Source organism: Schistocerca americana, chromosome 6 (genome assembly GCF_021461395.2).
Source record: "Schistocerca americana isolate TAMUIC-IGC-003095 chromosome 6, iqSchAmer2.1, whole genome shotgun sequence".
NCBI classification, from domain to species: Eukaryota; Metazoa; Arthropoda; class Insecta; order Orthoptera; family Acrididae; genus Schistocerca; species Schistocerca americana.
This window is the reverse complement of record NC_060124.1, coordinates 108,188,946-108,204,309: the sequence shown is the minus strand read 5'-3', so window position 1 is coordinate 108,204,309 and position 15,364 is coordinate 108,188,946. Positions and strand designations below refer to the sequence as shown.

At 39.2% G+C, this 15,364-nt stretch overlaps 1 protein-coding gene across 1 annotated transcript in view; it reads right to left on the bottom strand.

The window, feature by feature from the left end:
* LOC124619390 (vacuolar protein sorting-associated protein 16 homolog) overlaps positions 1-12,420 on the bottom strand; it is a 216,150-nt gene extending 203,730 nt beyond the window's left edge. Inside the window, exons 1-2 of the mRNA XM_047145737.1 lie at positions 12,256-12,420; positions 11,849-12,167 (exon numbers count right to left, since the gene is read on the bottom strand). Of these exons, the coding sequence (XP_047001693.1) occupies positions 11,849-12,167; positions 12,256-12,311 (375 nt within the window). The 5' untranslated portion in view covers positions 12,312-12,420. The remainder of the gene's footprint in view (positions 1-11,848; positions 12,168-12,255) is intronic.
* Positions 12,421-15,364: the final 2,944 nt, after the last annotated feature.

Sequence of the window (15,364 nt, the reverse complement as noted above, 5' to 3'; positions counted from 1 at the left end):
TGTTCCCTGAGTTGATCCAGGTCTCTTGGCTTGGTGCCAAGTCGACGGTCTCAACCAAAGGCTTCATCAACTCTGTGACGGTCTTGACTGCAGATTTCTACACCTATGTTATAGTGTGAGGATTTGTAGGACTCCCCTTGACAGGTCACAAGTGCATTACACAATGGAAGCAACTACTCGAATAGCAGAGTATTTGTGGAGTGCACATGAGGGCTTTTTAGGCTAGACGGTAGTTTGAGGTGCTCTGATGAACACTTGCCAGCTGATACGTAGCAAGGAAAGTCAGACCACATCCAGAGTAAAGACACTTTGAGTGTCAAAATTTTATATCAGTAAGCTGTCAAGTATTTGTAATTAAGTTCCTAAATTTACTGTCATCCAGGAAAGTTCCCACGCTCAAATTATTCTTGGGACCAAGAGCTAGCTGAAACCGAAGAGGAAAGCTCTTAGATATTTAGCAGGTCATTGAATGTATATCAGAAAGACAAATTAGAGGCCCTAGGAGGGGATGTTCATTGCAGCTGACAAAAATATTATCCCTTTTGAGGTCAAAGTTGAGTGTGACAATGAACTTACCTGATCACATATAACATGAAACCAAGTAAAATGTTGGACATTTTTACTGACCACCCAGTTGTGCTGTGACAGTTCTAGAGTCATTCAAATATAGTCTACAGTCAGTAGTGCGTAAATACTCAAATTGTCGAATGCTAGTTGGAGGCAACTTCAACATACCAAGCATAGACTGGGATGTCTATGGATTCATTGCAGGGGATGCAGACAGACAGTTGCACGAAATACTGTTGAATATGTTTTATGAAAACTGTCTTGAGCAGCTAGCTCAGCTGCCCACATGCAATGGAAATATCTTAGACTTTGTAGCCACATATAGGCTGGACCTTACTGACAGCATCAGTACAAAAACAGAGATTAGCAATCATGATGTCATTACAGCAACTATGGTTATGAAAGTTAATAAATCAGTCAAGAAGGGTAGTAGAGTGTTTCTGCTAGATAGAGCAGATAGGCTGTTGTTGGCATCTCATTTAGACAGTGAGCTGACATCCCTCAGTTCCAATATGATGGGTGCAGAGGAATTATGGGCAAAGTTGAAGCAAATTGTAAATTGTGGTTGCACAGTTATGTGCCTTGTAAGTGGATAAAGAATGGACAAGACGCACCATGGTTTAATAACTAACTTTGTAAGATGCTGTTGCACCCGTAGTTCAAAAGAGAACACACAAATAACAACAAGCAAACATTAGTACAACTTCGTGTATCTGTGAAAAGATCTATGTGTGAAGCATACAACTACCACTGTCATACCTTACAAGGGAACCTCCCCATCGCACCGCCCTCGGATTTAGTTATAAGTTGGCACAGTGGATAGGCTTGATAAACTGAACACAGATCAATTGAGAAAACAGGAAGAAGTTGTGTGGAACTGTGAAAAAATAAGCAAAATATACAAACTGAGTAGTCCATGGGCGACATAGGCAATATCATGGAGACAGTTAGCTCACGAGCGCCGTGGTCTCGTGGTAGCGTGAGCAACTGCGGAAGGAGAGGTCCTTGGTTCAAGTCTTCCCATCGAGTGAAAATTTTACTTTCTTTATTTTTGCATAGTTATTATCTGTCCGTTCGTTCATTGACGTCTCTGTTCACTGTAATAAGTTTAGTGTCCGTGTTTTGCGACGCATCGCAAAACCGTGCGATTAGTAGACGAAAGGACGTGCCTCTCCAATGGGAACCGAAAACATTTGATCGCAAGGTCATAGGTCAACCGATTCCTCCACAGGAAAACTCATCTGATACATTCTATACGACACTGGTGACGGCATGTGCGTCACATGACAGGAATATGTTGTCGACCCACCTAACTTGTACACTTGGCGAATGGGTAAAAAGATTCTTCTACCTTGCCCGATTTAGGTTTTCTTGTGAATGTGATAATCACTCCCAAAAAAGTGAAGAGTTTGTCACATAAACTGAAAATAAAAAATTAAACTTTTCACTCGATGGAAGATTTGAACCAAGGACCTTTCGTTCCGCAGCTGCTCACGTTACCATGAGACCACGGTGCTCCTGCATTTCCGATGTCCTTGATGTTGCATATCTTCCCATGAACTACTTAGTTTGTATTTTTGGTTATTTTTTCACAGTTCCACATAACTTCTTCCTGTTTTCTCAATTGATCTGTGTTCAGTTTTTCAAGGCCTATCCACTGTGCCAACTTATAACTAAATCTGAGGGGGGTGCGATGGGGAGGTTCCCTTGTTAGTAAAAGATCTGGCACAGAACCTGAAAAAATTCTGATCATATGTAAAATTGCAAAGTGGGTCTAAGGCTCCCATTCAATCCCTTGTTAACCAGTCTGGTGCAGCAGTTGTAGATAGCAAAATGAAAGCTGAAGTTTTAAATTTCATGTTAAATAAATCGTCCATGCAGGAGAATGGTGCAAACATTCTGTTATTTGACATCGGACAGACTCCCATATGGATGACATAGTAATAAGAATCCCTGGTGCAGAGAAACAACTAAAAGATGTGAAAGATAATAAGTCACCAGGTCAGGATGGGAATCCCAATTCAGATTTACAAAGAGTACTCTACAGAATTGACCCCTTACATATCTTGCATTTACTGTTAATCTCTCACCCAGCACAAATTTCCAAGTGACCGGATAAAAGTGCAGGTGACTCCTGTATACTAGAAAGGTACAGGAACAGGCATGCAAAATTACAGGCCAATGTCACCAACTTGTTTGCTGCAGAATCCTTGAACATATTCTCAGTTTGAATATAATAAACTTTCTTGAGACTGAGAACCTTATGTCCACAAATCAGTATGGTTTTAGAAAGCATCACTCATGTGAAACTCTTTACGTGACATACTGTGAACTATGGATGAAGGGCAACAGACAGATTCCATATTTCTGGATTTCCAGAAAGCATTTAACATGGTGCCCCATTCCAGGCTGTAAACGAAGGTATGAGCATGTGGAGTAGGTTAACAGATATGTGAGTGGCTTGAAGACTCCTTAAGTAATACAACCCAGTTTCTTGTCCTCGGTGGCAAGTGTTCATCAGAGACAGGGGTACCATCAGGAGTGCACCAGGGAAGTGTGATAGGTCTGCTGTTGTTCTTTATATACATAAATCATTTTGTAGACAGGATGGGCAGCAATCTGCTGTTGTTTACTGATGATGCAGTGGTGTACAGTGCAGTGCCAAAGTTCAGTGACTGTGGCAGAAAAAGTTTCTAGTTGGTATGATGAATGGCAACTAACTCCAAATGTGGAAAATGGCTTATGGCGCCTTGGCTGTGGAGACCTCTAGTGGTAATCGAGGTGCATACCATCTGGCGCGGATTCAAAACCCGTGGCACTTGGTACTAGAACTACCACCAACATACTTTGTGCTTAAGGACTGAGAATATAATATATGAGAAATCAGATCTCATGCAGAGGTATATAGACAATTGTTTTTTTCCTCGCTCTGCTTCTGAGTGGAACAGGGGAGGTATGTGGTACCCTCCACCATGCACCGTACATGGTGGATTGCAGAGTAGCTGTGTAGATATAGATGCAGATGAAGGAGGAAATTTGATAAGGGAATTGAAGTTCAAGGACAAGAAACATACACCCTGGAGTTTGCTGATGACATTGTACTTCTGTGAGGGACTGCATAAGAACAGAAAGGTCAGTTTCACTGTTGGATACTGTCTTGAAAAGTGGTTACAAGATGAACAACAACAAAAAGTAGATGGAGGGTAATGGAAGGTAGGCATATTAAATCAGACAATGCTGAAGAAATTAGGTGCAAAAAGTAGTAAGCGAGTTTTGCTTTTTGCACAGAAAAGTAACTGATGATGACCAAAGTAGAGAGGATATAAAACACAAACTGGCTATAACAAGAAGAGAATTTCTGAACAGAAAAAAAAACGTTAAATCATTTTATTTTTTTTTAAATTTGAGGTAAGGTCTTATGGGACCAAACTGCTGAGGTCATTAGTCCCTAAGCTTACACACTACTTAATCTAACTTACACTAAGGACAACAACAGACCCATGCTTGAGGGAGGACTCGAACCTCCGACAGGGAGAAACCACGTGAACTGTGACAAGGTGCCTTAGACCGCTCGGCTACCCCGCGAGGCTGTTAACATCAAATTTCAGTTCAAGTGTTAAGATGTCATTTCTGGAGATATTTGCCTGGAGCATAGCCTTGGACAAAAGTGAAATATAGATGAAAAACAGTGTGAATGAGAAGAGAATAAAGCTTACAAAATGGGGCATTACTGAAGAATCCCAAAGTTTAGATGGGTAGTAGAAATTTACAGTAGGACTTGATTAACAGGAGGAATCGGATACTGGTTGAGAGGACATTTTGTATTGGCAATGGAGAGAGAGAGAGAGAGAGAGAGAGAGAGAGAGAGAGAGAGAGAGAGAGAGAGAGTGTGTGTGTGTACGGGGGCGGGCGGGGGGGGGGGGGGGGGGAGGGAGGAGAACAAGGCCTGATTACTGTAAGTAGGTTCAAATCGATGTAGGCATGTATAAAGAGGTTTGCAAGGGACAGATTAGCACGGAGAGCTGTATCAAACCAGACTGAAGACCACAACAACTCAAGCAAGCCACCTAAGGTCATGCAAGGAACACCCTTTATCATGATCTTGGGAAATCAGGACTGAAAGATGAGTCCGGAAAAAGAATGTCCATATCTTTAAAACTGTTCTCTGCTGACCCAGAGGAAATTCTTAAAAGTAAGTGTATAAGCGAAAGATCAAAAAGAAAATGGCACAAACTGATAATTATGTCATAGGGTCAATTGATCAGTTTCTATATTTATGATAGTTCAGCAAAAGTATAAGGGGAGATAAAAAAAGTTTCGGTTTGAAGGCCATATTGCCCAGAATTGGTATGCCAATTAGGCAAAATTGCCATGAACATTTAGGCAAATCACCTCATCAATGCACCAAGTTGAAGAAAACCATTTGGAAAAAAACAATGTCCTGCTCCGTAGAGAAATCTGTAACAGCCTGCTGCATGTCCTCGTCTGACAGAAATCATTGAGCCTTCAAGACCTTTTTTAAGGAACCAAAGGCATGATAATTGCACTGGGAAAAATTAGGACTACAGGGCTGTGCTCAAGTGCCTCCCACTTGAGTTGGCATATCTTCTGCATTATGACATTAAAGGTATGGGACGTGTGTTACCATGAAGCAGCAGTACTCTTTGGTGCACCATTCCACAATGGTGGTTTTGACAGACTTGCTGCCCTCTTCATAATATCATCACAGTGGATGTTTCCATATTTGCTGCAAACATGTGAGAAAGATACAAATGTCGCACTAATCCCTTGCCTACATGTTGGTGCTTATATACCAACATTGGGGTTGCACTAGATTACATAAACACGGCAACAAGGCCTTAAAACAGAAACTTTTTGATCACCCCTTACAATAAACAAAAGAGCAAAGAAAATGACATTCTAATGAAAGATCAGTAGATGACACTACAAAATTTTGGAAAACAACATGGACACACTTAGAAAGAGATCATAAACTGTAGATGAGGCCTTTATCTTATAGTGGGTGTGAAATGGCTTATAATAACATCAATATCAACTGACTACTGGACAATGTAATAATACTGATACCACATCAGTCAAAATTCTTAGGTACCTATTCTACACAAGCAATCATTTGAAAATGAAACTAATGATGAAATAAAGAAGATTGTTTGAAAAAGGCTGTAGAATATCTTTTTAACCAGTTTTTCTACTTTTTTGTCTTTCTACAGCACTTCATTAGTGTATACTGGTATAACCCATGTATGTTCGAAGCTGACTGAGAAAGTGGCAAAATATCTGTATCAAAATTGTGGAATGGCTGGGTGGGTTCCACTCTAGTAGTGCTCCAAGTATGAAAGAAATGCTCAGTTGCGCTATATCACAAAAACCATATTAAACTGCATGTTTCACTGTTAAGTGGCTCACTGCAACAAAAATGATGATGTTACCATTTCTGACTCTGTGATGCATGGACATTTAAAATGAAAACCATTGAAAAATGAATGACTGTACAGTAAGCAATGGATGGTGGAAACTACTACAAGAGAATGGAAAACAAAGCAGAAGATTTTGGAATACACTGGGGACCAAGATATAATTATGACTGGGGTGAAAACGAAATGATAGCTGATGGGAAAAGTAGTTTGCAAATGGTTGGTAAAGAGATCAAGAAAGTTCTTTGCTGGATCTGAAAGGCCAAGACAACCAACTAATGCAAAGTTGGTAAACGACATCGAAATCGTGCAGGAACAACACTGATGATTAAGCCAAAGAGATGCACTTTACCCAACAGCGGACAACAAATGATCATTGTTGTTGTCGTTCTTGTTGATGACGATGATTATCTATTAAATGTTACAGAGCTGTTAAAATGCCCATTTCAGCATCATTTTAAGACAAGATCAGTGTAAAAGTAAAATTAAAAAGGAAGGAAGTTTAGGGTTTAACGTTCTTTCGGCATCGAGGTCATTAGAGATGGAGCACAATCTCAGTATTTTTCAAGGATGGAAAAGAAACTCAGCATATACTTTCAAAAGGAACTATCCCCACATTTGCCTGGAGTGATTTAGGAAAGTCACAGAAAATATAATCCGGACGGCTGGACACAAATGTGAACCGTGGTCCTTCCCAATAATACTCAGTCGGTAACAGTAGTAAGTCATACCTTCGGAATATGATTTTAATTTAAGGGATTCAAAATCTACACTGAAACTGTAACAGCTATTCAAGAATTAGGAGTGTCTTGCTGGACAACACAAATCACAAATAACTGCTTCTATTTATTGTTCTAAGAAAAGGCACGTGATTATAATTTTTACCTTATTGCTATCATTTATCCGAACCATATTTTCTCCACATCTTTCCCACAAAAGCAGGCAACTAAATAATAATTTCAGTTTTTTGAGTCTGAAATTTAAGTGATTCTGAAAAGACACAGAATGTCTGCTTCCTCTTGGCTTCTTAACTAATGCACACAAGCAAGAAGAATAGTAATGATATTTGCAATACTCAAATATTTTAGCAGATTACAAAAAAATTATCTTGCAACTATTCTGCATTAAACTTTCAGCCAATTCACTGTTTCCAGTTCAATGCATTTATGGCTTATCTGACTGAATAGAAAGGCTTCTATGGTTCTGGCTGCCAAGAGAGACAAAACAACAGACCAAAGTTACAGCAGAATACACATTATAAGGGAAATATGCAACATGACTACATCCTTAATGGCACATGGGAATGTAGAGCTGTGATCTTTCTGTGAGGTGCGTATTCTTTTCCTCACTTTTTTTTCGGTTTGTTGTGCTACAGTGGCAGGAAGTCTGACACCGATAAATAAAAACTCTCCCCCTCAACACTACCTTACTAAGGTGAAGGGATTGAAACTGTGAGATAGAAACATTATGAGCACAAGGAGAGAGGTGATTTTCTGGTAATGGGTCATTCCATGTCAAACCAACCCAGAAAAAGACCATTTTCAACTGTACACTCATGTTAATTATTACAACATTACTAACACTGACATTTTCGTGAAAATAAACATGAACACTGTTGAGATAAGGATTCAAGTAAATAGTCCAAAGTAAAACTAACCAATAAATAACAGGCTCTGTTAAACATTTTAAGTTTTAAAAGGCTTCATTCGTTTGGTACACATCATTTTTAAGTAAAGTATAAGTTCTTCCAGTAGGAGTCATGGAATTTACTTTCACCAGAACTACCATTACTGACACCCATTGAATATCAGCACTTTTTGGATATGAGAAGGATGTATATGGCCCAGCTAGGTAGAGAAAAGTTATTTTTACTTCATCAAGTACTTCATTTTTCTGTAATACGTATCTGAGCCCCTAGTTTGCTTAATAGACACTGGTCATGGAGCCTGATAGAGCTGCTAATTTTGGTTTATCAGGAAATTTCAACACTTCCTTTTCGCAAACTTCTGAATCTAAAGAAAAATTTTTCACCCATGTTTTTGATCTAGTCTTCAGAATGAATGCATGGTATTGATGAGTTCCTTTGGTAGTTGGTACTTGTTCAAAGTGATTTTTCAAGAAACATTTTGATTCAACACAGTCTTCTTGAGCTGAATATGCTATGATAACATGGGTAATATTTTCTACAGCCCATTCAAAAAGTTGCACTGGGGTTTGCATTTGGTTTTCATAGGGTCTTTGCATATTGGCATCAGCCAACAGTCTCTTTAAAGATCCCCAACACTGTCACAAGCCCCTTTGTCATGTGCTGTGGCAAAATAAATGCCACTCTGCTTCCACTTTAAAATCTTCCTCATGAAAACAAACGTTTAAGAAGTTCTTTTTGGTTTTTTATTGGGCAGCAGAATCATCTGAAAAAGTGTGTGTGTGTGTGTGTGTGTGTGTGTGTGTGTGTGTGTGTGTGTGTAACAAATGCAATGGCAGTTGTGTCATGATGGACCAAAGAGGACAACTTGCTGCAGAATAAATCAATAAATTCTTCCGAATCTTTCTCCAACGTCTCTTGATTACAGCGGACAACTGAAACCCAATGGTGAGATTGTACTTTTTCACCTGAATTTTCAGCAAAGGATTCTTCCAAAATTTTTACCCATCTCAGTTCCATATGGACAGTAAGCACATTTCACTACATTGCAGTCAATAGACAATGGCTAAAACACACTTTTCTTGTAATTTTGGATTTTACCTTTTGTTACGACTTTCAATTTAGCATTTTATATCAGTAGTTTCAGGTTTTGTTGTGCCACTTTGACCAGCTTACATACAATGTTTAGGTCTCAATTCAGCAAACTTGTGGAAATCTACTATTTTGCTGGAAATCTGGTCTTTAAAATTTTTGTATGCTTCTTTAAGTCTTTGAAATCTTTGATTTACTTCCATCTGATCCAGTAACTGTCATAGTCTTCAACAAATGGCACTGTCCTACTAACGACATCATCTTTATATAATGAATATACAATTCCAATTGTCTCTATTGGCAAGCTTATACCTGGTTTTAAATATGGACCATCAAAAAGGCCTTTTTCTTTAAGAATTCTTTCTGACTGCCTGGCCATGTTGTTCAGTGCATTAAAGCCACGCATTACCTTTCTAATGCTCCAGTTATCTGGCAAACATGTTAGAAGCATTAGCCTTTTCATCCAATTCGTACAACTGGAAGACTTATTTTTCAATTTTTTACAACTCCACATTTCTCAAAATCACTATCGCTTTCTGACGACAAACTTTTGGCAAAAGCAGGACAAATTTTATGTTTCATGGTTGTAGAAATTTTTCTTACTTTTGATGTGCAATAATTCTTGTATTTCATTTTTCTCTTAGCAATGGGAGACTCGCCCAAGTGTTCAAGAGATACATTCAATGACTGAACTAACTGTGAAGTGGTTATAAATTCTGTATCACTGTGCAATAATGTTTCTGAGTGAGAATTATTATGTCCAACATTTATGTCATTTAGGCACTGTGTATTTTTTAATTTCCTTCCTACATTAATCACAGACTTTTGAAACCCTGACTATTTGTGGATACAATGCAGGCATCCATAATATTACATTTCTGAGCTTCCCACTGTTTTTAACACATGATTTGTTTCCGGCAAATGATTGCAACATTGTATTCCAAATGTGTCTCTTTTCATCCCAAGGAACAATGTGCCACTTTCCATCTTGAGTGGAGGAAAAAAAAAACACTCATACATACTTAAAGTTAAAACAGAACACTTGTTAAAAATTAGCCATTAACTTTAACTTTACATTTTCATGATTGATTTTAAGTCACTTTATAGCTTCCAATAACACCTTGTGGGTTCAATGGAGGTGCCCAATCCCACCCGTCGGCTTTGACTCATGACGTAAGGGTGTTGTGGTGTGTGACGTCACGAAGGCATGGAGTTTAGTTTATGAGTGTGTTGTGTTTGTATATGTCATTTTGTTGCAGTCGGTGGTGTGTTTACGGTTCGTATGTTATGTTGTGTATTGGGTTCATTTTGGTGTTGCCACTTGATTTGCTCAGGTGTGGTTTGTAACTGGTCTTCGACAGAAATTGCTTTCAGGGAGTTAAGAATTAAGTTTTTGTTGTGTCTACATTATTGCAGTGCTGTTTGCTGTATGTCACTGTATGAGTCAGTTAATTTAATTTGTGGCTGCTTTTGTTAGGTATGAAAATGACAGATAAATATAATAGTTCTCGTTTGTGGGCGGAAATGGGGGACAATATGATGTCCCTGATAACATTCTTACAATTATTCGGGCTGTTGGCTGAAGTGGTGAAGTGCAGCTTGTGTCGGCAGAACATGCGGTTGGTCAGAGTTCTGGCCTCTCCGACCACGGACTGCTACATGTGGCGGTGCCATAGGGACAACCTATGGCGCTCCATAAGACATGGTACCTGGTTCGAGAGGTCTAGGTTGGGCATGTGAGAGATAGTGTTGAAGATGTATTATTTTTTATATAAATCCTCCCATAGTTATTGTGCACATGAGATTGGTGTTAGTGAGAGGATGGTTTATGACTGGTTTTCGTTTCGTAGGGAAGTTTGTTCTGAATATATTAAGTGCAGGGGTAAGTGGGGTGGGTCTGGTGTGGTTGTGGAGGTTGACGGGTTGCAGTTAGGAAGAGGACATATGGGACGGTTAAGTTTCCGGTTCGTTTATGGGTGTGGGGGGCTGTTGTATCTGGGGGTGATTTTTCAGAGTGTGTTTTTAGGGTTTTGGAGGGGTGCACAAAAAGGGAATAGGTGGGATTAATTGAGGAGTTTATAGAGAAGGGCAGCACATTAGTTTCCAATGCTTTTTCATCTTATAGGGGGTGGAGCCAGAGGAGGTATGATCATTTAGTTGTTAACCATAGTTCAGAATTCAAGAATTATGAGACTGGAGCATGTGCATATATGACAGAGGGTTTTTTTTTTGGGGGGGGGGGGGGGGGGGGGAGGCGGTTAAGTCAGTTATTGGGAGGGGGAAGACGCACTCTTTTGACCTTCAGTCTCATTTAGATGAGTATTGTTGGCAGAAGAGAATCCCTGGGGATTATTGCATTTTTCCCGTTTTTTTTTTTTTTTTTTTTTTTTTAAAAAGAGCTATTAGTAAAATGCATAGGCCGAAGGGTTGATTAAAGATATGTTGCGATTGGGGGGGGGGGGGGGGGAGGGGGGGCTGTGGCACTGGCGAGGGAGTGGCCGGGGGAGGGGGGAGAGAGTTGTTGGTAATGTTTGTGGAGGTGTGTGGGTAGTGGGTGGTGGTTGTTTTATGATTATGTTGTGGAGGATCTGTTTTGTTGCAGTTGGTTTTTGAGTTGTTGTCTGTGATTGGGATTTGTTTATTTTTTAGTTTTTATTTGTTGATGGATCTTTGATTTTTTTGGGTATGTAGTCGTATTCTTGGTAGTATTTTTCGTGTTTTATGATGGTTGGTGGGGTATTTCTGTGTTGTTTGGTTGGTGGTTGATGTTATGGTATTGGCACGGGGGGTCGATTTAGATATCTTTGGGGAAATACTTGATTTAATTTTTTTGGTATCATTAGTTTTTTTTTTTTTAGATTTATTGGTAATGGGAAGTGTATGATTTCAATATGTTCTGGTAGCTATGTGTGTTGTAATATCGTGAGCTACATTGGTGAAGTGAAGTTACCGATTCCATTGGATCGTCGTCGCTGTGTGTGTTTTGGTATCGTGAGCTGCTGTTGACTTAACAGAAACACAGGTGTAACTAACGTCAACAACAGTCTTTCTTATCATCGTACGTTTTACACAGGCAGAACACATACTGCAAACTGAAAGTTACTCTTACCTGGCCCATGCTGAAGGTATGTTGATACGTTCCAAAAATATCGTACTTTAGCACGGAACCATCATCCTGCACACAAAGGAGATCTTCTGTTGATGACCACCCCATTGCTACAATGGGGCCACTGTTCCACATGATTGAAGATATAAGTTTTCCAGCAGCAGTATAAATTGATATTATAGGTTTAGTGCTTCCTTGTACTTTGACAATCTTTTTTCTGTCTCTGACAACTGCAACAGGGCCACCGTACGGTGCAGCTGCCAGCAGTACATTATCTAAATTTATTTCATGATGCCAGTCCATTGAATAAATTTCAAATTTTCTGCGAACAAAATAAAATATACATGGACATAACGAATAATAGTCGTTTGTTAGAAAGGAAGCAAACTGCACAAAACAGACCACGACACCTGTAATATTTATCCCGTCCCAAAGGACACCAATCCGCCGTCAACATAGCAGACATGGCTTGGCCGGTACGTATATATACATACACACAAACAAACACACCCACTACCGATTGACGTATAGCTGTGAAGTGTCAACAAGCATTGGGTTATGAGCTGCAAAGATGTTCTTGAACGCAAAGTGCGTTGCGCGGCCATGGAGGTAAAAATAAGAGGAGTTGTCATGACGTCACAAACTTGAAGCCGACCCAAGAGAAGGTCCGCCATGTTAGCTACCCCAAAACATTCGCTTCTGGTGGTTTGATTCCGTGTAGTCGTGAAGTGTTTTGATAAAAAAATGCCGGCTGCGTCGCTTACGGGTGTACTAATCGTTCTGATTGTAGTCTAAAGTTTAAACAAATCACATTTCATTCGTAAGTGGACTTATTTAAGCGCTATTTTCTTATATATACTTGAAATTCTGATGGACTGTAAAGTTTTACAGTATGGTTTTATTTCTGTGATTTAACTTTAGATTTCCTATCAATCTAAGGCGAAGAGCTGCCTGGAAGTGAGCATTACACTTGGTTTTCACTGTGTGGTTATTCTGAAGTAACTGAAAAGTCCTGGCAAGAAATATCCTGGAAATGGGGACTAATGTTTTAAAATGCAATAATTTAATATAAAACTAATGTAACTACATGTAGTTAATTAAATCTTCAGTAAAATGTGTGGAACACCTGTTACAGTGGTTAAATTATAAGTACTTAAATGGTTACATATTTGCTAAAGCAAAGTCCCCTATCGAAGTCCAGGCTTAGATCATTACATTAATCACTGTGTTGTTGTATTACCCTGTAAATTTCTGTTCTTTGCCACACTGAATGTCATTTGGTAGGTACAATTTAAAAAGAAAGCAGATGTGGAAATTGCAATGGGCCTGACAATCTTAAATTCAGTTCTGTTCCTTCGTAATTTAACGTATTTTTCACTTTGTTGACATGACAGCTGGCTTGTTTATATCATCCCTGCATACATCTATGGGACACCAAAGGAAATAAGGTAAGTTTCTTGCAAACGTGAACATTTAAAATTTGCATTTGTCTTGAAAATGCAACGAATACAAATCGGTGCCTCTAAACTATCAATCATTGTTTTTGGAGCTCTGGCTTTATCAATTATCGACACAAACACAATGAAAGTGAATAGAAATGGATTACAAAAGCACGCTTTTCATAGCACATACGTCTCTTCTCGGTTATTCTAAGTGTATAAACAAAAAGGAATTACAGTACTGAGGCAAGAAGCGTAATATTTTTACGTATTACCGTATCGAATACGCATTTAAGACCAGAAAAACGTTTGAAGTTGCGTTCCTTATGCTGTGTTGTTCACTAAAACCGAGTAACATTTACTATATAAAACAAATATCACGTGTACACGACATAAATAACGAACAAGAAGCAATTGTAAACACTCGTCTGCTAATGTTTTGGGGGAACCAAGATGGCGGCAGGCCCCGCCCACTGGCTTCAAAACAACGTGCAGCGCAAGTCTGTAGCGCCATCTCCCCTTATTCTACCTCCATGTGCGCGGCAGAGGGTCAATAACAGTGTCAATACCAGTGAGCTCTAGAGGTGGCATAAAATAACGTAGCTGATAGAAATAACCGGTTACTGAGAAGTAATGGTTACTGCGATAACTGCTCATCTGATACTGACAGATATTTCAATAACTGCCAACAGTGCCTCGCGCTATCTGTTGACTGAATATCGTACTACGCTTTCGCATCAACTCATCGGAGATCTGGCTACCAAGGAGGGAGATTGACCATTTGGAAGCCGTTCTATAGGTCATGGCAATGACTGTGAGACTGCGCACCATCTGTTGATACTATTTTGTTCGCCTTCGTTACTTTAGCACAAACAATTAAATGAAGTTAATGTCAGACCGGTGGCTGATAGGAGCTGCAGTATAGGCATTAACAAGTACGGTCGTTCCCTTGAGCCACCGCCTTATATGTCAATTTAGCTTGGACGGGTAGTACAAAGAGAGTTACCATAAGGAATTCGAGTGACTATGGAAATAACTGTGAGAGATCTGTATTTCTCTCTGCCAGTTACCTTGATTGGCTCACAGTTCTCGTTCTCTGGCAGTTATCGGACTACCGCTACAGGTAACCTGGAAGCTGGTAACGGAATGACTGTGTGCTTGTGTTCCTGGCTCGGTGATATTTCCATAGAGGATAGTTACTGGAGCGAACAGATATTTTATTATTATGCCAAAAAGCGTAACATAAACCATTTGAATATAATAATTATTATCCTCATCATTTGTTGGGAGATTGTCAAAATACATGAATATATTACAGTAACTGCTAATATTTACAGAATTGATACACTGTCACAATAAAACATAGTTATGCACTTTTAATAAATTTGTCATACACAGAATACCTGATCTTGACTGTTGGGTCGAAGTGCTGTCAAAACTGAAATATAGCAGAATTTTTACTTAAGTTGGTCTAACAGTCATTGTTAAGGTATTCATCTACAGAGTAGGAGAAGGGATAAATGGAAACGTCCGATTCCACCTATATATGGGGTTTATTTGAGCCTTGGTGTTGGATGTGTGAAGCCTTTGGCGACAGTGTTTGTAATTCCAAACGTAATATTTTAAAGTTTTTTCAATGAATTACCAAGTTTTTTTCTTTATATGTTTGGCGTTTTCGTTAGGTGTTAATGGTTTGTTGTTAGTAGTGTGGTAAGACGTTTAATGTGTGTGTGTGTGTGTGTGTGTGTGTGTGTGTGTGTGTGTATGGGGTATGGGGGAGGGGGTGGTTTGGGCTGGTCGATCTAGTTTGCAGCACTGTAATTTGCTGGTGGTAAGCAACCTTCTTTTTTTTTTCTAGTTGTGATGTTTTGTGTATTTATGGAGTATTGAATGTGTTTTAATTTATGTAGGGATGTTTGATTTGTGGATTTTGGAGGTTGTGGTTTTGGTTTTATTTTTCGCAGTTGTAGGTGTTGGTTTTTTAGCGTTAATAGTTGTAGTGGACCTTTATAGGTCACCGGAAATGACCATTCCCATTTTGTAGTTGTTGGTGTTTTGGTATCGTCATATAGGTCAAGGG